Genomic DNA, 26,118 nt, shown 5'->3' with positions numbered 1-26,118 from the left:
GTCGGTGGGGAGGGGTGTTGAAACCCATGGCCGTGCCGTTTTGCAACAGCTGCTACCAAGAGGTCGGGTCTGCGTCCCCTCTCCTTGAATCTGGCCTTACGACTTGCTTGGACCAATGGGACACGGAGGAGGCCCTGTTGGACTCGTCCCAGAGCCTCGGCCTTCACACACCTTGTAGCGCTTGAACCTACCTATTGCCATGGAAGGAAGCCCAGGCTGGTCTACTCACTGAGGGGAGAGCACGTGGAGACACGTACGTGACTGGGGCCATCCAGGCCGGTCAAGCGACCACGGTCAAGCGACCAGAGGGTAACGGTTACATGAATGATTCCAGCCCAAGAACCACTCAGCTCGGCCAGGTCCAGCTGCAATTTGTGGGCCCGTAATAACCCGTGGTGGTTTTACATGCCTAAGATGAGTGTGGTCGTTACAGGACAATAGCTAACTGATCCTTGGGGGAACAGAGACCTGACCCACCCCGACACGGAGCAGACCTGGTCCTCGGCCGAGCCAAGAAGTCATGGAGACTGTCACGGGCCCTTCCCCTCACCTTTGACTCCCACACTCCTCTTGGAAAGGGTGTCTGTCCCCAGGGCCCAGAACCTACCCAGGGTTCTTGGACTTGAGCCAGTTGAGCAGGGCATCCTTGTTGAAGGCAGCCGTGGCTGCCATGTTGCTTTTGTTCAGCTGGATGTTGGCGATGGTGTCTGAGTGAAGCACCACCTCGATGAGGCCTGTGCGGTCCCCCGTGGAGAGGCAGCCATAGGGGGTCATCCTAGCCAGGAGGGAGGAGGGGCAGGGAAATGCCATGGTCAAGGGCTGTCCCTGGGGCAGTGTGAACCGCCCCCCTCTAGCCCGAGGAGCTCAAGACAGCCAAAACGGCCACAGGAGACGCCAGCGGGGTTGCTGAAAGGGAGGAGAAAGGTGTGCGGGAGGCGTCCTTGACGCCTGGAACTCTAGGGGAGGGCTCCTTGGAGAGGTCAACGCCAGCTCTCAAGATGCAGAGAGGAAAAGTCAGCGCCTCAGCTGAGCTCGTGTTTGCTCAGAGAGAAATCCAGATGGTTTAGAAGAAGATGTCACTGCTTCCCAAGACGGGGCAGGAAGCCAGGGAGCGTGGAGCAAAGGAAACAATGGAGTAAGACAGACGCCGAGCGCCCGGCCGGGCCTTCTGCGCCCTCACTCCGCGGCCTCATCGCCTCCCTCGGCCCTGACTTCAAACTGGTCTCTGCTCTGAGAACGGCCCCTTTGCCCGCAGAGGTGTCAGCGTCGGCTTTGACAGAGGACTCCTCCAAAGGGACAGGGGTCCTAGGCGTGGGGCAAGTCCGAAGATGGACGCCAGGAGGGCCTCTCACCTCAGGTCCAATCCCTCCTGCTTCCACAGAACGTCCATGAGCTGGATCATCTGCAGAGTCAGCATGTCCTGGCGGAGGTCTGTGCAGCCGTCCCCGGAAGGAAAAGCACGAGCTTCTGGTGGGCTCCCCACTCCCAGCCGCGCCCAGCCCCAGGCCCCCCCCGTCCCCTCAGCCCGCCCCCCCTTCCCCGGGAGGGCCGCGCAGCGCGTGTCCGGGGCCCGCCCCGCTCACCGTCCCCGTTCTTAAAGATGATGCCCACACTGCTGTCACTGCCCGCCTCCTCGTTGCTGTATATGACCCACAGGGGCTTCATCTTGGAATCCATGAAGGTGCACTGTTCCACGCTGCGGGCCAGAAAGCAGTCGGCATGGGCCCCCCCGCGGGGCGCCCGGCGGGGCAGGGGGAGGAGGCCGTGGAAGGGGCTCGGGGCTCACCAGACTTCGGCCAGCAGGGTGCTGGGGTCCAGCGGGGACTGCAGGTTGGAGAGGGCCTCCAGGTAGGTCTCCTGGCGCATGCACAGGTGCATCAGCTCCTTGGTCTGGGGCCGGGTGGTCTTCTGGGAGCTCACCTTGACAAAGTCGTTCAGGGCCTTCAGTTTGCTCAGCGCCTCGCCCTGGCGGGGAGACACAAGAGGAGGGCAGCGTGGGAAGGCCGGGGGGACAGGCTCCGAGCCTCAGCCCGGCCTGGGGGGCTCTGAAGGGGCCGAGCCTGCCCTGACACAGGGCCCCACCCAGGGCAGGCACTCCGGGCCGAGCCTCACCTGCCTCATCAGCACCTTCATGTGGTGGGTGCTGCCCCTGCAGTAGGCTTCCATGATGAGGCCGAAGCGCAGCGCCACGGAGGGCACGTGCATCTCGGAGCTGGAGGAAGGAGGGGACGGCTGAGCCGCGCCGGGCGGGCAAGGTGGGAACGGCCAGGGGCCCCGCCTCCCCAGGTCCGGCGGGTCCAGTACCGGAGGTGCCAGAAAAGGAAGTGGCCGATCTTGCGGTTGGACAGGGCCCGGTCCAGCAGGAACTTGGTCAGCTCGCAGTCCAGGTAGGACTCGTACTTGAGGACCTGCACCAGCTGCAGCAGGTACTGGAAAAGCTCGTCGTCCCTGCAGAGGAGGGAGGCCGGCCTCACCTGAGCAGACCCCAGGCAGGGCTCAGTCCTCTTGGGGGGGGGGGGGGGGGGAGGCGCCCCGGCTCCGCCGCCAGGAGGCGGGGACAAAACCGCGCTTCCGCTTCCGAGGGGCGGGCGGGGAGCCCGCGGGACTCACGTCAGTTTCCGCAGAGACTTGATGGCGAAGGAGCCCACGTGGCGGTCGGGGAAGCTGAAGTCCAGCAGCTCCAGGGCGCTCAGGACGGGCAGGTCCGGCCAGGAGCACAGCAGGTAGAGCATCTGGGGGTGCGGGTGGTCAAGGTGCGGCTGGGCAGGAGGTCAAGTCGGGGGGCCCCGCGGCGGAGACCCCGCCCCCGGCCCCGCCCCCCCGCCCACCTGGGCCACATCCTCGTGCTTGTTCCACTTGGTGACCAGCAGCAGGCGGGCCAGCGCCTCCGGGAAGCGCTCCTGGACCTCGTGCCGCATCTTCCACACCAGGTCTTTCTCGTGCTCGTACAGCTCCCCGGACCCCCGCCGCTCCAGGATTTCCCGCAGCTGCAGCTGCTGAGGGGTGCAGGCCGGGTGAGCTGCGGCCAGGCCAGGCGCCCCACCGCCCGCGGCCCCCAGCTCACCTCCTCCTCGCTGAAGCGCCCGTGCTCCCCGTGCCGCCCCAGCTCCAGAATCTGCAATGAGCGGTCCCGTCTCAGCGGAGCCCCGGGGCCTGGGCCAGCCCTGGGGGAGGGGGGGGGGGAGGGGCGGCTCCGGGGAAGGGGAGCATCAACGCCTGGGCACTGGGAGCTGCCCTGCGCACAGCACCCCCGGCCTCCGGCCCCCGGATGCCAGGAGCATCTCTCCCAGTAGCTGTGACAACCAAACGTGTCTTTGGACGTGGCCCCAACCCCCTGGGGAACAAAGCGGCCCTGACTGAGAACCACTGCTCCCCACCTGCTTTAGGGGGTTAGGATTCTAGAGAGTCAAGCAGGTCCCCAAATGTGTGTGGTGACCAAGCCCTGGCCCTGAGCCACTTAGGGGATGGTGGGGGGGGGTGCGGGGGGCCAGGGGGGGCACCATGCTCTGGGGATCCCCAGAGGCAGGGTCAGGAAAGGTCATCTTTAGCCCCACAGCCTCTGGGGAGGGTGGGTCCCGCCAGGCCCGGTTGGCGAGGGGGCTGACCTTGTCCAGGGCTGGGTAGTACACAGGGTAGGCGGACACCTCAGGGAGGCAGATGACTAGGGCAGCAGCGCTCTCCGTGTTGGGGTTACTCCGCACTGTTCCCGCGGGGTTCAGCAGCTCCCCCTTCTCGTCTGGACACAGGGATGGATGGGAGTTGCACGAGGAACGCCACCGGCCGGGAGCCCACGCCCCAGGGTCCCTCCCTCCCGCCGGGGCAGACCTGGTGCGGACGGCCACATGTACAGGCAGCATTCACCGGTCTTGAGCTGGTCCTTGTAGTCAAACAGCATGAGGTTGGCCCAGGCGATGGGGCAGTCCTGGGAAAGACCACGGGCAGGTCAGGGCCATCTGTTCATCTGCAGGATGGGTGTAGCCTCCAGGCCGCCTTCCCCGCCCTCACCCAGACTCCCTGTGAGGAAGCCAGCAAGGTCAGCCGCCTCCTGGCTCCCTTCCACTCCCAGTCGCATCTCTGCTCCTGGCTTCTTGAGAAACCCCCAAACGAACCACACCGGCCCCAGAAGGCTGGCCCAGCTCAGCTATGGGTAAGTCAGCGTGGCTCAGTGGCCAGTCACATCCCGGGCCCTGGTGACTCAGTGCTCAACCACCGTGCCTTCCCTGCTGGCCGCTGACTCAGGCCACTCTTGCTCCCGGTGAGGACAGTGCGTCCGTCCTCCTACCCCAGGGAGCCGCCTCCGGGTTCCCACCAGGACCGAAGGCTTAGGCCCAGATATTCCGAGTCACCATGCTCATGAGCCCTGGAACCCAGAGCCCTCACATAGCAGGGGTGGCGGCCAGTGCGGGAGGGGCGGGGAGGTTGGGTCGGCCAGCCCTCCCGGGACTCCCCCCCCCCCATCCCCAAGGTGCGTTCCTGCTCTGAGTGGATAAGGGGGAGTGACCCACAGTGGGCTGGCTCCCAGAGGCCTGGCCCCAGCCTCCCAGCCAGCCCCACCCACCGCCTTCTTGGACTTCTTCTTGGTGGACCGAGCCTTCTTGGCCTTCTCGATCACGGCGTAAAGTGCAAAGCAGAGACGAGCCATGCGAGGCAGGTCGCAGACGTTGATGTCAAACTCTAGCCGCTGCTTCCACACGGGCTCTGAGCACACGCTCACCTCCGAGCTGGACACCGTCTTGCACAGCGTCTCGTTGCCATGGAAGAGCCCGGCCTGCACCACCAGCTGGGGAAGGTGCAGGCGCAGGTGACAGGTGGCAGAGACCCAGCCTCTCCCCGCTCCCAGGTTCTCCCCCCACCACCACCTAAGGCTCAGAGCTCCCGAAATGTCCACATTTCACATGGGTCTGAATCCCACTTTCCATGTGGAAGAAAGTGGCACAGAAGAGGGGCGGCCGAATGCCTGAGAGGTTCAAGGGGCCACAGGGTGAAGGGAAGGGCACCACGGGCTGTGCATGGGCTCCCCATGCCTCTGTGGGACCCCAAGTCATGGCACTTCCCTGCTCTGGGCCTCAGTTTCCCCACTGGGGCTTGGGAACTCCAGGGGCCCTTCTAGTTCTAATGCCCAAGCCTACCTCCACGGCTCAGAATTGTGCGAGCCCCAGGAGGAGGGGAATGTTTAATGCCACCTGAACACGCCGACCCTGGCTCCTCCAGCTCTACCCTGACAGCCCTCCGGCCCAGCCAGAAAGCTGCTTCCCTCCGATGCTCCAGGGTTCCATCCGGGAACCCCAGACCTGCCCTGTTTGCGAAATTACCCCAACAAAAAGTGTTCCACAAAGAGACTCGACCTCTGCGGACCCAGCTGTAATGTCCAGCAAATGGGACAGTAAAACAGACACCTGGCAGGCTATCCTATCCTGAGGACTGAGGGAGATGGGGTGTGTGAACGGCCCAGAAGTGGGCGTGGCCCCCAGGGGTCCCCGCCCGTGCTCCACACACCTCCCAAGTGTCCCCAGGGAGTCCCAAGGCCCCAGGGCCCAGCTGGAGCCGCTCCTCTTCGGCACCTGTCACCTCCCAGACTCTGTGCTTCCCACATCCCTGGGCCGGGCCTGGGCCCACCACTTCTACCAAAGTCAAATACCCAGAACTCACTGGGCCTGGTTTCTACGAATTAGCCTCTCTGGCCGGCCGGCCTGCTCCCCTCCCCTCTTCCTGTTTTGAAGCGGCTCACAACCACCCCAGGCAGGGATGCTGGGTAATGTGGTCAGGTGGCTTTCATGTGACCCCCCCCCTTCTTCCTCCACCACCCCTCTAGACCACAGCCACCTTGTTTGTGCAGAAAACATCCCCCCTCCCCCCAGAAGCCCCCTACCTTCATCCGCTCATCCGCATTCACTTTGCTACCCTGGATCAGCTCCACGCAGAAAGGCTGCTCCAGGGACCACAGGGACAAGGAAGAAGGCTGGGACGGGGTGGAGGGGGGGGGGGGGGGGAGAAGCAGGGCTGTCAAAGCAGAGGAATCCAGGGGAGGCTCTGGTGGCTAGCGCCCCTGACCCCTGGCAAGGCCCGTGGCCACTCAGAGGTGGGCTGAGAGTGTCGCCGGTTTGTGGCAAGGCTCAAGTACCCACTTGCCTTTACCAGAAAACCTGCCGTGCAGGTGCGCCGGGACCCCTGAGCCCTGCCCCAGGAAAGCTCGGGCGGCCCCCCGCCCCCCACCCAGCACACTGGTGTAGTTTGGGCCGGCCAAGCTCAAGGCCCAGCTGTCGCCACTGACCAACCAAGGAGCCTGAGATGAGGCGTCCTGGGCCGGCCGCCAGCCCGCGGCGTGGCCACGAGGCTCCGGGGCCGGCCAACAGGTGGGAGGAAGGGATGGAGGGGAGGGGAAGCGGAAGGCACCGGCTCACCTTCTTCATGGGAATGGGGGGCGGTTTGGTGCGTGGTTTTTGGACTTGGGGGGCAGGGTTGCTCTGCTCATCCCGCATGGCGAGGATGGAAGAAGAGTGCACCATGGTCAGGTGGGGGGTCAGCCCGCTGTGCAAGCAGCTGCAGATGTACTGAGACGGGGGCACAGAGTGAGCGGCCGACGGGGCAGCCCCAAGCGTTCCCCGACCCGGGGGGCTCCCCGATGCTGACCACCGCCTACCCCAGGCCTGCCAGGCCCCTCCTGAGGACTCTCCTGCCCCCACCCGCTTCCTGAAGACAGAGCCCTCCTTGGGCTCATGAGGCGGGCAAGCCCAGCAAGGGGACGCTCTCGCCAGGACCCCCGGAGGCCTGGCTCCTCATGTTCAAGGGGGGCCCAGGGCCCTTCCCAGCCATCGCCCTCACCTGGAACTGGCAGAGGGGGTAGCTGCCGTAGAGGTACTCGTGCTTCCCGTTCACCTGCAGGGTGTAGTCCTCAGGCCGCTCCAGCAGCGGCTGCCGGAACACCGTGGCCTTCTTCCGGAGGGCACAGGCCATCAGTGCCAGGGGCACATCCTTGCTGGACACCTGGAAGGTGAAGCTCTCCTGGGGGGGGAGGGGAGGGAGGGTCAGCCCTCCACCCTTGGGAGGGGGGCAGAGGGGGTGGCGCATGGACTCTGGGACCCAGAGGGCGTGGTTGCCTATTTGTAATAGGTGCCCCCTCCCCCCCAGCGCGAGCTCCGAGGGCAGAGTCTGATGCAGGCACGTGGCTGACACCCAAGAAATACTTATTGAACGAATGAGTGGACCAGTGACCAAGGCCATTTGGTCATTCTGCCTCTCATCCGACTTGCCGGGTGGGACATTTGGCCGAGATCCTCGCATGCATGGATGCCCACAAGTACCACCGGGCGCCACTGGGAGGAGAGTGGATTTGGGGCGGTGGGCGGAGGACTGGGAAGTGTCACGGGGAAGCACCCCCCCTTGGACACAGCAGCCTGGACGCAGCAAACGGGCCCCGGCGTCCCCGGCAGGAACCGCGGGCTCACCTCGCTGCCCTCAAACTTGACGTTGACGAGGAGGGCCCGGTTGGGGACCCGCAGGGTGCCGGCCCCCCAGCTCCGGGCCGAGGGCTCCAGCTGCAGGGGGAAGCTGTACTGCAGCCAGGCCTCCCAGCCCAGCTGCTGCCGGCGGGCGGCCGCCTCCTCGCAGAACTGGCGCATCTTGGTGCGAAAGTCATTCACCTCGGGGTCCCGCAAGGAGTCGAACTCGTGGAGGCCTGAGACGTGGGGAGGCTGGGTCAGCCAGGGGACGGGGAGGGGCGGGGCCAAGAGGGCCCACCGCACACGGGGGCGGGGCGGGAAGGGCCCACCACTCACGGGGGCCGGGCAGGGACGGGGTCGGGAGGGCCCGTCGCACACGGCGGGGCGGGGCGGGGCAGGGCGGGAAGGGGGCAGTGAACGAGGGGGGCGGGAGGGGAGGCGGGGCAGGGACACGGTGGGGGGGGCGGGGCGGGGCAGGGGCGGGGCCAGGAGGGCCCAAGGCACACGGGGGGCGGGGCCGGGCAGGGAGGGGAGGGCCCACCCGCACGCGGGGCACCTTTGCCGATGAGGAGGCTGATCTGTGAGTTGACAAGCTTCTTCACCCTGTCACCCTCTCGGGCCACCAGGCGCAGCACCGGCAGGAAGGGCTGGATGTCACACAGTCGCCGCTGCTCGTCCTCCAGCTCCTGCTGCTCCGCGGTCTGGTTGACGCAGGTGAACACGTAGGCCTCAGGGTCGCTGAGCATGTGGAAGAGTGGCTCATACTGGGCGCGGTGCCACAACACCTGAGGGGACAGTGGCCGGTCAGCCCCTCCGACCAAAGTGAGCGGGGCCACGGGGAGCCGGGAGGTGGCTGGAGGCTGACCTCAGTCGGTGTGTCCCTCCCCTGCATGACCCTGCCCTCCCCAGACCCCTGGAGCACTGACCCCATGGGTCACCATCACTGCCCTTCTGTGGAAGGTGCCTGGTATTCGCTAAAGTCCTGTCCACAGTCCCCCCTGTATGTTACCCTTGAGAGACGTCCAGCCAGACATGACCTCCAGCTAACAGTCCTGGGGTTCATCACCCTGATTTCTAAATGTTGGCAGCTAATTCAGAAAAGGCAAACAACTTGAGAGAGCCATAAAACCCTCCATGGGCTGTGTTCAGCTAAGGCGGTCAGTGTGTGGCCTCAGGGCAAGGTGTCCCCAGGGTCCCCTGAGAGAGCCATCTAATAGTCAAGCTTTACTGCAAAACTGTTCACCACTGAGTCACAGAGAAGATGGGAAAGGAGCCCTATTTTTCTTCCACGGGGGACGGATAATTATGGTCCATCAGCACAAAGGGGTTGGTACAGGGACATGACCCAGAATCTAAGGACACAAGACACACGGTGGGTGGGAAAAACAAAAAACAAAAAACCCCAACGTATAGAGCAGCAGATCTAATTCAAGCCCATGTCCATAAAAACAACTCTAATAGGGGCACCTGGGTGGCTCAGTCAGTTAAGCTCCAGATTTCCGCTCAGGTCTTGATCTCACGGTAGTAATTTCCAGTCCCAAGTTGGGCTCTGTGCTGGGTATGGAGCCTACTTAAGATTCTCTCTCTCTCCCTCTGCCCCTCTCCTGAGCTTGTGCTCTCTCTCCCTCTCTTAAAAAAAAAAAACAAAAACCACAACTCTAATAAACAGAGTAATTAGTATAGACCAGGATTTGACAAAAGTGACTGGTTTGCAGGCAAAACCCGGTCTGCTCCCAAGTTATTAGAAGACAGCCACGCCCACTCATTTACATATTGTCTGGGGCTGCTTCTGGGCCTCCGTTGGCAGAGTTGAGTGCTTGCGACAAATATCAGATGGCCAGCAAAGCCGAGAATATTTACTCTCTGGCGTCTGGTATAAAAAGTATGAAGGAACTGAAGTCAAATCGGGGGGTGTGTGCAGCACATTGCATTTCTGCAGTGTGGGAATTGTAGTAGCTCGCATGCCTGGTTCAGAAAGATAAGATTACCCTTCAAGTGAAATTTACATAAAGTTAACTCACATGAAAAAGATGTTATAATGTTAACTCAGAAAAAAAAAAAGAGATCTCAAAGTCCGTAATCAGAATTATCACAAAAAGCAACACTCCACAGAAAAGAAAACAGGAAGCAGCCAAACTGTTAACTGTGGTTGTCTCACAAGGGCTGGATCACAGGTGACTTTTTTCCTTTTTCTGTTTTTTTCCCGTTTTCCTAAATCAATGTGTCCATATTACTTTTGAAATGGAAAACAAAAAAAAATTTTTTTTTTTAATTTTTAAAGGAACCTCCCAGGAAGGGGAGATTGAGAAACAAAAACCAAACAAAAATTCCAAGATGATCCCTTGCTTCTTTCCCTTTTTGTGTGTGTTCAACTCCCAAGTATAGCTTTTAAAATTCTGAGCTGAGGTCTTGCTCTCTGACGTGACCCATTAAATCCCACACTTGGTAAGTGGGATAAGCCCTTTGAAAGATCACAAGACAACATCTACCAAATACTTTCCAGATGTCTAACCCTTTGACTCAGTAATCCACCCGGACAATTATTCAACGAAAACTAAAAACTATTTCCAAAGATGATGTTTACTGAGATGACAGCTCTAAAGAGAGAAGACAGATAAGACTCTTTTAAGTGGCCTTGGATGGGGTGTGGTTCCGAAAAATGATGGCACAGTCATGGACAGAAGGAAAGGCCACCATGGGAACCACACCCTGAAGCTCTCACTGGAATCTGGTGAGTGTAATCGTGCACTGATAAAGGGGGAAGCTGAACTCAAAATGCTAGCTGGGCACTAACTGTAAGCGTTTATTATTATTTTTTAATGTTTATTCATTTTATGAGAGAGACAGACAGAGTGGGAGCGGGGGAGGGACAGAGAGAGAGGGAGACACAGAATCTGAAGCAGGCTCCAGGCTCCGAGCTGTCAGCACAGAGCCTGACGCGGGGCTCGAACTCACAAACCATGAGATCGTGACCTGAGCCGAAGTCAGATGCTCAACCAACCGAGCCACCCAAGGCGCCCAGGATCGTACCTTCTTGATGGTGCTGAGGTTGGCATTCCGGGACACAGGGAAGTTCAGATAGACCCCTGTGGGCAGCAGGAAGTCAACTGCCACACTCTGATTCTCCTCCTTGGTCCAGAATTCCATGGGGCAGTCAACCCCAGGGGGCATCCTGTTTTTTCACTCCAAAGACACCAGCTGTCCTGAAAAGGAAGAGAAGGCAAAATGAGGCACCCTAAGGGTGCTGGATGAATCCTTTGAAGGGATCCTTTGGAAAACAGATTGTCAGGACCTTTGGCAGTGGGATGTTCAGGAAGGAGTCCCTCCCGTGGGCGCCCAAAGCTCGCCTCCCTCTGGACTTCGTCCTGCCTGGGGTGGCTTGTGGCTCCTACTGTCCCCAGACCCCATCTCATCCGTCATCACAGGTGGGCACTCGCTCTGTCTGCATCCCTCACCGCAGTGGCCCAAACTCAAGACACCAACAGACCCGTTCCAAATCATTTTTTCTCAGGAACACACGCACAAGTGGGAGACCCGGCCACAGCCACCAGCTGGCAGAAACGGGGGATGGCAGGGTCCCTGGTCAGACAACCCAGGACTCAAGAAGGACCAGGGGCTGCAGTTCTTTGAGACTTTCTAACCGGAAACCAAGTGGTTTAAAAATGGCTTTGGCCATCAAACAATTTGTTGAAATATCTCAGTCATACCAAACGCCCCCAGTCATACCCACTCTTCAGTAACAAAATGCTGCAGACACAGTTAAAGATCTTGTATCTCCCCTGCTCCAGGTCATCACTACCTGCATTCTGGCTGGTTATAATTTCCGTGCATGTTTTTATATTCTTATTACATTAATAGGTATCCATGAAAAATTGCTAATATCTGTGCATGCTTTCGAACTTTCTATGAATGGCGGGTCTTCTGCAATCTCTCTGCCAGTCAACATTCTGTCAGTTAGGTTTATCCACACTGATACGTGTAGCTCAAGTTCATTCACCGGAACCCCTGTGGTATTCACTGTGTATATAAACCACAATTTATTTACCCCGTCCCCTGTCGATGAACCTCAGGGTTTGTTTCCACTCTTTTTGGTTATTACAAACAATGCTACAATGCATATCGTTATACACCTCACTTTGTGTATATGTAGAGTCTGGGTGAGTGGTATCCAAGAGAAATACAACGGGAACCACCCGGGTAATGTCAAAACTGCCAGCAGCCACATTAAAAAAAAGTAAAAAAATAGGGCGCCTGGGTGGCGCAGTCGGTTAAGCGTCCGACTTCAGCTCAGGTCATGATCTTGCAGTTTGTGAGTTCAAGCCCCGTGTCAGGCTCTGTGCTGATGGCTCAGAGCCTGGAGCCTGCTTTGGATTCCATGTCTCTCACTGCCTGTCTCCTGTTTGCTCGCTCACTCTCTCTCTCTCTCTCTCTCTCTCTCTGAAAAATAAATAAATATTTTTTAAAAAATTAAAAAAGGGGCGCCTGGGTGGCGCAGTCGGTTAAGCGTCCGACTTCAGCCAGGTCACGATCTCGCGGTCCGGGAGTTCGAGCCCCGCGTCAGGCTCTGGGCTGATGGCTCAGAGCCTGGAGCCTGTTTCCGATTCTGTGTCTCCCTCTCTCTCTCTGCCCCTCCCCCGTTCATGCTCTGTCTCTCTCTGTCCCCAAAATAAATAAACGTTGAAAAAAAAATTAAAAAAAAAAATTAAAAAAAAATTTTTTAAGTAAAAAGATAAAGTTAAGTTTAGTGATATATTTTATGGAACCCAATATATCCAAACTATAGTCACTTCAAAACGTCATCACAAAAAAAAGAATTACTAATGAGATATTTTACACTTTTTTTTTTTTGGTATTAAGTCTTTGAAACCTGGTGTATATTTTACACTTACAGCACATTGCAATTTGGGCACTAGATTTCCATCAGAAATACCTCATCTATATGTGGATTTCATGCCATTTACAGCTAAAAAAGTAGGTTCAGAGACTCAAGTTGTTGCAGATAAAAGGTTTCCAAGAAATGAGTGGAGTATCCATTTCTTAGATCTGAATGAATTAAAATTAAACGAATTGTTTAGAAATTCCGTTCCTCCATCACCCTTCACATTTTTTTAATGTTTGTTTATTTTTGAGAGAGAGAGAGAGAGAGAGAGAGAGAGAGACAGACAGAACCCGAGTGGGGGAGGGGCAGAGACAGAGGGAGACACATGATCCCGAAGCAGGCTCCAGGCTCCGAGCTGTCGGCGCAGAGCCCGATGCGGGGCTTGAACTCACAAACTGCGAGATCATGACCTGAGCCGAAGTCGGATGCTTAACGGACTGAGCCACCCAGATGCCCCATCACTCTTCACATTTCAAGTGCTCCAGGGCTACGTGCAGCTGGGGGCTGCCTAGTTGGACAGCACAGGTCCAGGGTATGTGTGTGTGTGTGTGTATATATATATATATATATACACCTCAGAGTGGAACTGTCACATCATGACAATAACCTAGAGAGCCAAACACCTTGAACTTTACTAACGTAGGGGCCCGTTGGCAATGGCACCACCACCACGGTCTGCTGCTTACTTCCATTCCTTCATCAGCCCTTGGGGTCATCACATTTACTCATTTCCGCCAACCTGATGGTCACAGAATGCTCTTTGGTTGTTTTAATTTGCATTTCCCTGTATCCTCTGCAAATAGCCTGCTTTTAACTTTTGCCCGTTTTTTTTCTGTGGGGTTGTCTTTTTCTTATTGGTTGACAGGGTTTCTTTTATATACTCTGGATTCAGTTCCTTTGTTGATTAAAGGAGTTGGAAATGTCTTCTTTTGGTCCAGGTCATCTTTTCACTCCGTTTTTAGTGTCTTTTTGGTGAGCAAAAGTTTGCAGTGTTGATGTGGTCAAATATTTTCCTTTGTGTTTTATGATTTTTATTCTTTAGAAAAATATTTCCCTGCCCGAAGGTCACATCCTCCTAGATTTCGATGACTTTTAAAAGTAATTGAAAAATGGGGTTCCTGGGTGGCTCAGTCAGTTAAGCGTCCGACTTCGGCTCGGGTCATGATCTCGCGGTTTGTGGGTTCGAGCCCCGCGTCGGGCTCCGCGCAGACAGCTCGGAGCCTGGAGCCTGCTTCGGATTCCGTGTCTCCCTCTCTCTCTGCCCCTCCCCCGTTCGTGCTCTGTCGCTCTCGCTCAAAAATAAACAAACATCCAAAAAAATAATTGAAAGGAATTTAGTTTAAGAGAAAGATTCTCTTGGGCTCTGCCATTTGGGCCCAGGACTCCCCCTCCCAGAACGGCTGGTGCTGAATCTGCTCGGAGCTGCAGCACGTGGGCACATCACCCTGTAACCACTGCTGGGATCCACTTCCTCTGATTGTAAAACCACATCCTACTTGGGTTCCTCTTTCTGAGAATGACCAGGCCAAAGGCTTTCTTTTTAATTCAAAATGTGGGGGACAGTCAAAAATCCTGGAGAATCCACTTAACAATGCTAACTGTCCTGTGGCCACGCTCAGGAAGCCAGGGGAACCCGTGGCCACTCGATCCTGAGGTCGAGATGAGCACATGTGGCCTGAGCTCCTCGGGACTCCAGCCAACGGGAGGGTGCTCGGAGACCAAGGCGCCTCGGCTCCTCTGCCCCTTAGCGCTATAGAAATGGAGGCTTCGACTACACTCACCCGTGCGGGATGCAAGGGAAAACTCGCTCTTAAAAAGCTCATCCCTGGGGCGCCTGGGTGGCGCAGTCGGTTAAGCGTCCGACCTCAGCCAGGTCACGATCTCGCGGTCCGGGAGTTCGAGCCCCGCGTCGGGCTCTGGGCTGATGGCTCGGAGCCTGGAGCCTGTTTCCGATTCCGTGTCTCCCTCTCTCTCTGCCCCTCCCCCGTTCATGCTCTGTCTCTCTCTGTCCCCAAAATAAATAAAATGTTGAAAAAAAAAAAATTTAAAAAAAAAAAAAAAAAAAAAGCTCATCCCTGAGAAAGGAAGAACAGGAGGGTGCGGGCGGGGCATAACCAAATGCCAGAGGTGGGACAGGAGGCAGCAGGAATCCTCCCTCTCTTTGTGGGCCCAGGACCCACAGGCAGCTGCTAACAAGCCCGAACTCTCTATGAAGCTGACACCTCTCTCTGCAAACGTACGCGACAAAGATACCGACTAATCCAGGGGCTTTCGCGCTGCTCCAAGAACGCAAGCTGGTACAACCACTTTGGCGAAGTCTCTACTCTTGGCAGTGTCTACTAAGGCTGAGCACCCGTGTGCCTTGTGAGCCAGCAATTAATTGCGCCGTAGGTGTCCGCTCGCCAGAAACACGAGTACACGCGCACCAAGAGACACGAACAAGAGTGTCTACAGCATTGCTCTTTGTAATGGCCCCAAACTGGAACGTTCCCAAGTGCGTATCAGCAGTATAATGGAAAAATAAATTACGGTATCTTCTCCCAACGGCATGTTCCAGAGCCATGAGAATGCACGGTCTACAAATACACACAACAGTATAAGTGAATCTCATAAACATAAAGCTGAACAAAAGAAGTCAGGCACAAAAGAATATGTGCTCATGGTTCCAACTCCACGGAGAACAAACACAGGCAGAGCTAATCTACGTTGGCAGAAGAAGAGACAGGGGCTACCCCCAGAAGGAGGGCAGGCGCCCCAGGAGAAAGGGGTACGAGGAACTTCTGGGTACTGGCAGTTTTCAGTTTCTTCACCTGGGAGCTGGGGACTTTCACAAACCCCACACACCCTCAGTCCCAGCGGTTCAGATGGCTTGACTTCATTCCTGGCCGCTCCCGTGGCCTGAGACCCACCAGGCCACAGGGGTTGGACTGGAACCAGGAAGGGGGCTCAGGCCCAGCCAATCACTGTCTACAGTGATTCCAGGATGAGCATGTGAATGTCAAGTCAGCCCAGTGGGTTTTGACGTTGGACTTCTTTGGGTATTTCCACCTGGGGTAGCGGGAAAGAATATCCATCCAGGGCTGCTGGTGACCACCTCTCGCTGCCCTTGGTGGGGGCGGTCTGAGGAAAGACGACCGTGGAGGAGAGCAGAGCTCGGCGTGGAGAGAGAGTACAAGCAGGTCCTGAAGGCGTCCTTGGGTTCCTGGATGGAGACATGCCTGAAGCCAGACTCCACTCCTGGACTTTTCAGTTCTCTCAGCCAAAAACTCCCCCTGCCCCCTACCTGCTTTTTTTGGTTTTGTTCTTGTTTTTAACTTAGAGCAGTTTGAGTTTTTTGTTTTTGTGTTTCTTTCTCTTTTTTTTTGTCACTCCCAGCTGCGTGTTCCGTTTTAGGAAGGGTCTGGTGTTTAGCAAGTTCTTTCCTTGGAAACTGGCCTGCCTCTAAGAGCCAACCCTGATCTTTGTAGTGCCATCTAGAGGCACACGGGGTTGTCATCTGATGGCTATTGCTGCTGGATGGTGGCCTCAGGACCTCTGACTGTTCTCCCTATGACACGGTTTTTAGACTCTTGCCAAACTTTGGTACTCTGAGAAAACAAGATGCTGCGGGCGGGGCCTGACGGGCCAACTGCCGAAGAATTTTCTGGGTACCAGACTCCCATTGTTTAGTCTGAGAGCCTCTCAGCCCTTCCCCCCGAGGAAGTGCTTCGGCGGTCGTATCGCTGAGTTCATTGGCTGCCCATGATACTTCCCACAGTAAGTTCTAGATACTTCCCACAGTAAGCCGGGTTCTCCCGGCTAATTTCCTGGATCTGAATGCAGGAGTTCTCAATTATCGTTGGTCACTTCATCTCATGGAAATAATTGGCACTCGTGGATTACTGGATTTGCTATTTTGTACATATGGCTCAGTCTGAGATGTTATGAGTCTCAAGGAGTATTTATTAAGTTCCAGGAGTCGTGCGAGGTGCTGGAAGATGGTGGTGGAGAAGCTTACACTCCAGCTGGGGAGACATTAATACCCAAGCACATCGCAGACCACACGCTATACCAACACAGTGAAGGCAGTGCTCCAAATGGCGATGTGATGGAGAACTCTGTAGGGAGGCCGGGAAAACCCCTCCGAGGAGAGGACCCCAGAGCAGAGAACCAGACTGCGTCCAGGGAGGATGGGAGGCAGGCCACTGCCGCTGGAGCACATGAGTGGAGCAGGGAGGGGAGGCCACGGGATAAGACAGGTTGAAGAGGTCAGGAGGGACCAAGTCCTGTGGAGCCTTTACAGGGGAGATGCCTGGGTGTCACGCAAAGAGTGATGGGCGGTCTCAGCAAAGGAGCCAGGGGATCCCATTTGCATCCAAAATGATGCCTCAGCCCCAGGGTGAAAGAACTGGAAAGAAGCAAGTGTGCGCATGGGGAGGTACGGAGGTTCGTGCCCCCGGTGATGAGAAAGGCAGGGCATCAAGATCTATTTTTTCAACTATTGTTGAAAGTTTATTTGGAGAGAGAGAGAGAGAGAAAAAAAAAATGAGCAGGAGAGGGGCAGAGAGAGAAGGAGAGAGAGAATCCCAAGCAGGCTCCACACTATCGGCACAGACCCCAGTGTGGGGCTCGAACCCACGAACCCTGAGATCATGACCCGAGCTGAAATCAAGAGGCAGACGCTCAACTGACTGAGCCCGCCGGGTGCCCCTCAAGATCTATGTAGGAGCTCGGGCCGATGAGATAGGGTCGCGGGGGATGGAGCAAGGATGACAGCCAGGTGCGGGCTTGGGACACTGGAGGGGTGGTGGAAATACACTGGACGGGCAAGCGTGGGGGAGAAACAGATCTGGGGGCAATGAAACGGCGAGATGTCCATTTCAGACATATGGACTCTTGTCGGTGAAAACCCCCAAGGAGACAGCCAAGGAGCACGCCCCGGCGTGGAGCTTAGGGGAGAGGTCTTTGGGGCTCTCAAGGCATAATTTGGGGTCAGCGGGCTACACACTGAGGCGTATGAGACGGCCGGGAGACAGCAGGTAGGCGAGGGCCGGGCCCGCCTTCAAGGCACTAGAGTGGCTTCCACCAAAGATGAGCCGTGAGTAATCAGTCAGCCAGACTCTAGTGGCCGACTTCTCGGTGCACATCTGACTCGTTAATAAAAGATCAAAGAAAAACGTCCAACAGGGCGCTCAGTCCCTTTCACCTACCCGCTTCCGGCCAGCGCAGTGCCCAGAACGGCTGCGGAAGGCAGAGGGTCTCGGCCACGGCAGCGCACCATCCCCCCCACCGGCGGTTCTGAGACGTGCCCAGCTAGACGCACCCTCCGCGGCCCAAGGTTGAAGCCGTCTCTCCCGCTGCGAAGGTCTGAGGGGTCTGACCTTCTGCGTCCTGAGCGGACACCAAGGGAGTTTCCCCCAAGATTGCATAAAAGCGCCACCGTCCTTCTCAGCCCGCAGCAGGGCGTGCTACGAGGGCCCCCACTTATTTCTAAGAGAGGAGGGCGAGCGGGGGAGGCAGTGTGCCAGGGTCATGGTGCTTCCTCCAGACTGGGAACGGGGTGGTGGCCCACCTCCTAGCCCCCCATCCTGGGCCGGACTCCCGCTCCTTTCCTTTGGAGTTGCACGTTTGAAATTGCATGTTAGTTACGGCTGTGAGCCGCCCTGTGCCTCCCGGGTGTGGCAGGGCTCCGCGTCTTTCCGGCAGTCGTGGCAAATGTGCCCGCCGCTCAGAGCAGGTGGCGCTGCCCAGCCCTGGTCAACGTAAAGCCAGGCTTTTTGGTGCCCGTGTCACATGCCCCCGGGAGCTGCTTCCCCAGGGAACACATGAGTCACTCTCAGCAGGCTCTGGGCAGGGGACCAGCCGCAGGGAGAAGGGAAGTTGTATCCTGCTTTATCCGAGACATAAACGCCCTCCTCCCTGAGGCCGCCCGGGCCAAGACCCGCCGCGTACCTTCCTTTCCTTCGCATGCTGCGCTAGACTGAGTGTCTAAGGGTCCCCCGGGGTCATTGCTAGGATTCTGTCCGGAGAGAGAGGTGCTCCTTTCTTTTAACTCTGGGACAAAACATTTAACTCTAGGAAGGTTACAAGCCAAAGAGCTCAAGAGGCGTCTCAGAAACGTCTAGAAGGTGGTTACACACATTGTCCGATGCCTACCATCAACCCCGGCTGGGAGGTAAGGAGACCAGCAGTCACCCTGACAAGGGACAGGGAGCCACAGGGGCTGGCCTTCTGCATCAAGCTGAACAGAGCAGAGTCTGGTTGTGCTGACCCGGGCTTATTTTCAGGTACTTTTCAGCCTCTAAATAGTCCTTCTAATAAGTGTTCTGGTTCCCAGACTCTCTCCTGTGGAGAATGAAATGGCTGTTTCTCCTGCTGCCTAACTTATGTGGAGAGAGGACACTTCAGAGGCAAACTCCAAAGGGGCTTTACCCAGAGGCCCCGCTTCCCAGTGGAGCTCCTGGGTGTTTGTCTTAAAAGAGCTTTCTAGGGGCGCCTGGGTGGCGCAGTCGGTTAAGTGTCCGACTTCAGCCGGGTCACGATCTCGCGGTCCGGGAGTTCGAGCCCCGCGTCGGGCTCTGGGCTGATGGCTCAGAGCCTGGAGCCTGTTTCCGATTCTGTGTCTCCCTCTCTCTCTCTGCCCCTCCCCCGTTCATGCTCTGTCTCTCTCTCTCTGTCCCAAAAATAAATAAAAACGTTGAAAAAAAAAATTTAAAAAAAAAGAGCTTTCTAGTATCCACCCGCCAGGGAAAGCCCAGAGATGATTCAATAACCACATCTTCCTGGGGACCCTCGGGAAGAAGAACGTGGGGGGACCTTTTTGGCCCAGGGGCGTGCAGGCTGCGGGTCCTGTTCATTCATTCATTCAGCAAATATGTCTTTGAGCATCAGGGATTGTGCCCATCAGGGAATGAACGGGACAGGCACCGTCCCTGATCTTACAGAGTTTTTAGTTTAACAGGAGAAAGCAAAAATGAATCAGGAAATAAAAAGAAAAATGAATAACAAGATGATTTCAGAGAAGAGGTGGAACGTAATAAAAGGGGCTTGTGGGGGGGGGGGTCTCCTCTGGGTGGCGGGTCAGGGAAGGGTGCTCGAATGAGATCATGTCAGAATTGAGGCCCACATGATGAGAAAGATCAGGCAGAGATCCAGGATGTAGGGTTGAGGCAGCTGGAACAGGAAGTGCAAAGGCCCTGAGGCAGGAGGCCAGGCAACTGGAGGCCAGGACCAGGAGGGGAGATGACTGGAGAGGCAGGGAGGCCTGCAGCGCCTTGTGGCCACCGTGAGGAGTCAGGTTTTCTTATCACCACAGCGGGAAGCCACCAGCGGGTTTCAGGCAGGAGGTTGATATGGCCTGATGTTATGCTTTACAAAAATTGCTTTGGCTGCCGTGAGGAAAATGGAAGGGAGGGAGCCAAGAATGGATGTGGGAAAGCAATTAGGCCAGGGCCCCAGGCAAGAGCTGGTGGGGCTAGACTCGCGAAGCCTGGGCCCTACCTGCCACAAAACACCCCGATCCTCTGCCCTTAACAACCGAGGAACAGGCATCCCAGAAACCCAGCCTTGAAATTTCCTGTCCTTAAGAATCTTCTTGAGAAAGAACGGAAGCTATAGACCAGAAGGAAAGCTGAGTGGCCCGGCATCCCCCAACAGGTGCAGTTTTAGGACAGATGTGCAGATCTCCCAAAATACAGAATCTTTCGGGAAAACCACTTCAATGTGTCTCCCTGGGAGGCCCCAGACCAGCAGGCATCCTCCACCCCCAGAGGCCACCACAGTCTTGAGGGCAGAAAGGGTCTCCGCACCCCAGGAAAGGGACGTCAGCCACAGCAAACGGGAGGCCTTTGCCACGCGGGCGGTGCCTCTGCTGTCCTCTGCCCTCTATTGCGAAGCCACTGTCCCGTGGTGGTCAGTTGGAGGAGGAACATGTATCCAAAAAAGGGATGGGAGGGAAGTCTCCAGAAGCCAGAGACCAGCCAAGTCAGACATCCCCAGAACCATGCCCAAGACTAGGAAGGAAGGGCTTGTCTGGAGGGTTGTCTGATACCGTGAGCCCCTGTCACAGAAGAAAACGGGATGGGAGGGGTGAACGCCGAGATGCATGTGATAAGTTACGTGAAATTGTGCAAAAGGCTTCCCCACGTCTGCTTGGCAGATAAGCCGAGGACAGGAACTTGCCTCCTTGTCTATCCGCTTCTGCCTCCCTCAGTTCCTTCTTTGTTTTCTTCTTCTTCTTTTTACTCTCTCCCATTTTAAATGTGTCTCCCTTGAAGCCATATGATTTAATAGAACAGTAACTTTTGGGGCACCTGAGTGGCTCAGTTGGTTGAGCATCCAACTCTTGACTTTGGCTCATGATCTCGCAGTTCATGAGTCCAAGCCCCACGTTGGGCTGTGTGCTGACAGTGCGGAGCCTGCTTGGCATCCTCTCTCTCTGCCCCTCCCGCATATGCTCTCTTTCTACCAAAATAAATAAACTTTAAAAAATTAGAACGGTTACTTTTAATTTGGATATTTAAAACTGAAAAAAAAAATCCCCAATGGAGGAAAACCAAACCGACATTGAAGAATAAGAGGCAAAGTCCTCTGGAAATTCTGTTCTATTAAAAAAAGAGAGGGGTGATGGGAATGCAAGCTGGTGCAGCCACTCTGGAAAACAGTATGGAGGTTCCTCAAAAAACTAAAACTAGAACTACCCTATGACCCAGCAATTGCACTACTAGGCATTTATCCAAGGGATACGGGGGTGCTGTTTCCAAGGGACACATGCACCCCCATGTTTATAGCAGCACTATCAACAATAGCCAAAGGATGGAAAGAGCCCAAATGTCCATCGATGGATGATGGATAAAGAAGACCTGGTATAGATACACAACAGAGTATTACTCGGCAATCAAAAAGAAGGAAATCCTGCCATTTGCAACTACGTGGATGGAACTGGAAGGTATTATGCTAAGTGAAATGAGTCAGTCAGAGAAAGACAAATATCATATGACTTCACTCATATGAGGACTTTAAGAGACAAAACAGATGAACATAAGGGAAGGTGAACAAAAATAATATAAAAACAGGGAGGGGACAAAACAGAAGAGACTCATAAATGTGGAGAACAAACTGAGGGTTAGGGGAAGGGGTGTGGGAGGGGGGATGGGCTAAATGGGTCAGGGGCACTAAGGAATCTACTCCTGAAATCACTGTTGCACTATATGCTAACTAACTTGGATGTAAATTTTAAAAAATAAAATTAAAAAAAAATAGAGAGGGGTGTTTGGGTGGCTCAGTCGGTTAAGTGTCCGACTCTTGATTTCAGCTCAGGTCGTGATCTCATGGCTCGTGAGTTCGAGCTCTGTATAGGGCTCTGCACTGACAGCTCGGAGCCTGCTTGGGATTCTCTCTCTCCCTCTCTCTCTGTCCTTCCCCAGCTCTTGCTCTCTCTCGCACACAAAATAAATAAATTAACTTAAAAATTTTACAAACAAGCAAGAGACAGACTCCTGACTCCTTCTGCTGTCATCAGAAAAATGAACCAACTATCCTACAAAAAAAATTCTATCCCAACCATCTCTTATCACGTTCAGCTCACGGCCCACCCATCAAGGCCACGGGCCTGCACCCAAGTGGAATCCCCTGCCACTACACGCCAAAATCAAATGAAAGATCCACGGTCTCAAATCTGGCAATTTGGGAAATTCGGGAACCGTCCTAAGGAAGTAAGTCAAGAGCCAAACAAGGCGATATATACAAAGACATTCATTTGTGGGACTGTTTGTGAAAGTGGAAAACCAAAACTAATAGGGAAACTATCATAATTAACTTACTAGGAGAAAATATAGTCACTAAGATGACACCTGTGTATGCTACACAGCACTGCAAATATCCCCCACGTTCACTGAAACAAAAAATGAGCATCCATTTACCATGGCAACACCTATTTGTGGACAAAACATTTCAGAAAGCATGCCGAAAATGAAAACAGCTATAATATGAGTGGGTTTGAACATCATAATAATTATTCCAGAAGCTCGTTATCTATGAAAGTTATACAAGCATGATTTTAAAAATTAATTAAAACTAAAACGTTTGTGGGGCGCCTGGGTGGCTCGGTCGATTAAGCGTCTGACTTTGGCTCAGGTCATGATCTTGCGGTTTGTGGGTTCGAGCCCCGCTTCGCGCTCTGTGCTGACAGCTCAGAGCCTGGAGCCTGCTTCAGGTTCCGTTTCTCTCTCTCTCTCTCTCTCTGCCCTTCCCTCGCTCATGCTCTGTCTCTCTTTCTCTCTCTAAAATAAATAAACATTAAAAAAATAAAAAAACAAAACAAAAACTAAAATGTTTGCAGCAAAAAAGGAGTAGCCCCCAGCCCTGAGCATCCAAACCTATCACCCCTGATTGTGGTTGCTTCTTTGAGTATTTATCTCTGTGTTTCTAATTAATAGATTTATATGGGTTTTCAACTTTTACACTTGATCTTAGCCAAAAGGCTGAGAAGCGATGGGCTTTTCAACTTCTAACTTCTTCCTTAGAAGATGAGTTTGTGCTTTCCTGCACACACGCACGTGTCCTCTCCTCCATGTTCTGGACATAGCTGTGTGATAATTTTTCGTTAATCAACGTCAGTGCTTACATTATTATGACCACATAAACACTGTTCAAAACTAAACCACAGGGTGGCTCAGTCGGTTGAACGTCTGACTCCCGATTTTGGCTCCGGTCACGATCCCAGGGTCATGGGATCCAGCCTCACGTCATCGGGCTCCACGCTGAGCTTGGAGCCTGCTTAGGATTCTCTCTCTTTCTCTGTCTCTCTCCCCACCCCCCTCTGCCTCACTCCACAGGTTTCTCTCTCTCTCTCTTAAAACGAAACAAAACTAGGGGCGCCTGGGTGGCTCAGTCAGTTAAGTGTCCAACTCTTGGTTTGGGGTCAGGTCATGAACTTGTCATTCATGACATTGAGCCCTGAGTCAGGCTCTGTGCTGACAGTGCACAGCCTGCTTGGGATTCTCTCTCTCTCTCTCTCTCTCTCTTTGCCCCTCCCCCAGTCACACATGCACACACTCTCTCTCAAAATAAATAAACATTATAAAAACCCAAATTCGTAATTCTTCCCTAAACTTTCCAACAGAACTATAAAACTCCATAATGTGGTAAATATGTCAGATAATCCATCATCTTCATTTTTTTTCTTCTTGGAGACAGTCCCCCTACGGTCCTCAGCCCATCCTGCTCCAAACTGGCCTGCCTGCTCTCTAGATGAGCTGCACGGCGGTAGCATTGGAACTTTGCTTCACCATTATTAGGGAACTCTCTTCACCATTCTCTCCACCAGTCAAAGCTCTTGGTTGCAAGGAAAGAGGCTAACTCCCACTGATTAAGCAGGAAAGGAGCTGACAGATTACCTGACTTATTTGCTTCATTACGAGGAATTGTCATAGTTCTGTTGGAGAGTTTGAGGAACAACTGGTGAATACAGTAAACATAGTAAATAAAAACATGAAGTGCTTACCAACTCCAGGAAAACCAAAAGGTCAAGCAAAAAAAAAAAGAAAGAAAACTTAGTACACTGGATTCCATGATGCATGTCTCTTGGCAAAACTGCCTCTATTGCCTATTTACCGAGTACCGAATGCCAGTTTGGACCTCTGCCACTTCTGTGCCAAGAATTTGACCTCGCAGCCCATCATTGCTGCCACCAGCATAACCACGGATACAGCTCATGATTCATCCCTCTCCTCTCTCAAAATACCGCATAGGTGCAGGTTATCAGTGAAGTCTAGGTCGCAGGTGCTGGCTACAGGGAAAGCTTGGAAATGAGTCCTTTTCAGTTCCCATGGTGTGATAGGTGTTAGGTATTTTTCTCTGTACTCACAAAACTCAAAGCTGAAACATAGAAAGCCATTTGGAAGCTGAGCCAAATGAGAACAAGAGATAATCACACATTGTTCCTCTTTTTCAGTTTACTCTATTTTCGTAGAGCATAATCTCCAGTAGTCTCCTTGCATAGGGATACAAAAGTGCGTGCGCACGCAGAGAGCTTTTTTATGGAAAATTCTCATCTTAAAAAATGCCCTTATTCCATTATTTTGCTTGAATGACAATTACATAATTCTTGCTAGGGAATTAACTTCCCTAGAAATTTGAAAAGAGTTGCCCCATGGTCTTGTAGCTTCTGGTGTTGATTTTGCAAGGTCCAGTGTCATTCTGTTATCTGTGGCCTCTTTTTGTTGGCTTCTGGTAATTTCTGTCTCTGGAGTTTCGAAAGTTCATGATGATGTCCAGTAGTACATACTTTGCTTCTATTTGTATGTCTTTTATTATTCATTGTTGACATCTACTCAGAGACTCGTAATGTAGAAGCTCCTTCAGTTCTAGAATTTTTTTCCTGTAGTTTGGTAACTTCCTCTTCTTCATTTTTCTCCCTTCATTGTCTTGACCTCCTATGAGTTGGAGATTGGGCATTCTGAATGGATTCTCCAGTTTTCTTTCATTTTCTTTCCTGTTTCCCATCTCTCAAGTCTTTTTGTTCTACTTTCTAGAACTCTATCTTTCAATCTCCAACTCTATTCTATTGAAAATTTTGCTTCTACTCTCATAGTTTTTTACCATTTTATTTGAATGTTTACTTATTTTTGAGAGAGAGAAACAGAGAGAGAGCAGGGGAGGGGCAGAGAGAGGGAGGGAGACACAGAATCTGCAGCAGGCTCCAGGCTCTGAGCTGTCAGCACGGAGCCCGACGTGGGGCTCGGACTCACGGACTGTGAGATCATGACCCGAGCTGAAGTCAGATGCTCAACCGACAGAGCCACCCAGGCGCCCCGGAGCATTCCTGTTTTTAAACAGCCATGTTTAATGACTTCTGACTCCCTTTTTTCTGTTTGTTTCGGTCTCTGTCTTTCATGCTAGAGGCTTTATTCTATGTGGGATAATCCCGAGCTGCCCATTCAAATTTAAGAGAGAGGCACCAAAAGCTATTTGTGCACGGGTAAGGCCAGTCGCTTGGCAGGCGTTGCTGTGAAATGACAAAATAGCAAGCTAGCTCTCCCACGGAGTCAGTATTTGAGGGTCCTTTTGTCTTGTGAGGTCAGTTTCCTCAGAGAGAAGTTCTCCAAGGCCCTGACTGGCGAAGAGTAGAAACTAGGCTGACATGTTCTGGGAGCCCGCCAGGAGAGGGTCTCACTGTTCAGTACACAGACTTGCACCGAATCTTCCTGTTCTCAGGACAGTGCTTCCTCCTGTCCCCCCACCCCCACCCCCAACTGCTCTCCACACAGCCGAGGCCTGAGCTGCCCTAGTTAAGCAGACCTGGGGGAGAATGAGTGTCTCCTGCTGGGCCAGAGGAGGGAGCCACCTGGCCATGTGGGCTGAGGGAGGGGTCTGATGCTGTGACACCTTCAGTCAATCTTCCTTCTTCCAGCCCACCCTGCACCCCATCATCGGGAGCACTGTAGCCCCACTCTTGGGCCTTTGGTGGGTCCTTGGACCCACGGGCCTTCCTCCCCCCGCCAGCCCAGGACATTCAACATTCCAAGCCTTCCATCTCTTTCACTGGCCTGCTTTCTGCCTCTGAAAGTGTTTACTCACATCCTCCTCCTCAATCCCATCTCCTGCTCTGTGTCCTTAAGGATTTATTCCTTTTTTATTCCTTTAATCTCATTTTAGTGGGCTTTCGAAACAGAGCCAGGACAAACATATGCACGCAGTCAGTTACGTTTTCGTGGAAGTTCACAGTAATATTTAACAATACATAAAAATCAAGTGTCCAAAGAGAGGCACAGAGAAGGCTTTCTGGGGGGGTTGCGGGAGGATACTCCATCCAGGAGACAA

The 26,118-nt window shown here is 54.2% G+C and overlaps 1 protein-coding gene across 3 annotated transcripts in view; it reads right to left on the bottom strand.

The window, feature by feature from the left end:
- Positions 1-26,118, bottom strand: part of PIK3CD (phosphatidylinositol-4,5-bisphosphate 3-kinase catalytic subunit delta) — a 56,866-nt gene that overhangs the window by 4,258 nt on the left and 26,490 nt on the right. For 2 of the 3 annotated variants that reach the window (XM_043578482.1, XM_043578481.1), the window contains exons 3-20: positions 10,470-10,642; positions 7,996-8,224; positions 7,446-7,675; positions 6,823-7,002; positions 6,402-6,551; positions 5,870-5,959; positions 4,559-4,780; positions 3,826-3,922; positions 3,606-3,736; positions 3,065-3,115; positions 2,829-2,996; positions 2,611-2,732; positions 2,305-2,448; positions 2,113-2,212; positions 1,787-1,965; positions 1,584-1,696; positions 1,353-1,431; positions 608-775 (exon numbers count right to left, since the gene is read on the bottom strand). In XM_043578482.1, the coding sequence (XP_043434417.1) occupies positions 608-775; positions 1,353-1,431; positions 1,584-1,696; positions 1,787-1,965; positions 2,113-2,212; positions 2,305-2,448; positions 2,611-2,732; positions 2,829-2,996; positions 3,065-3,115; positions 3,606-3,736; positions 3,826-3,922; positions 4,559-4,780; positions 5,870-5,959; positions 6,402-6,551; positions 6,823-7,002; positions 7,446-7,675; positions 7,996-8,224; positions 10,470-10,610 (2,594 nt within the window). In that variant the 5' untranslated portion in view covers positions 10,611-10,642. The remainder of the gene's footprint in view (positions 1-607; positions 776-1,352; positions 1,432-1,583; positions 1,697-1,786; positions 1,966-2,112; positions 2,213-2,304; positions 2,449-2,610; positions 2,733-2,828; positions 2,997-3,064; positions 3,116-3,605; positions 3,737-3,825; positions 3,923-4,558; positions 4,781-5,869; positions 5,960-6,401; positions 6,552-6,822; positions 7,003-7,445; positions 7,676-7,995; positions 8,225-10,469; positions 10,643-26,118) is intronic. The other variant, XM_043578484.1, reaches the window with a different exon arrangement.

This window comes from Prionailurus bengalensis, chromosome C1 (genome assembly GCF_016509475.1).
Source record: "Prionailurus bengalensis isolate Pbe53 chromosome C1, Fcat_Pben_1.1_paternal_pri, whole genome shotgun sequence".
NCBI lineage: Eukaryota > Metazoa > Chordata > Mammalia > Carnivora > Felidae > Prionailurus > Prionailurus bengalensis.
This window is presented reverse-complemented; position numbering and strand designations above follow the sequence as displayed.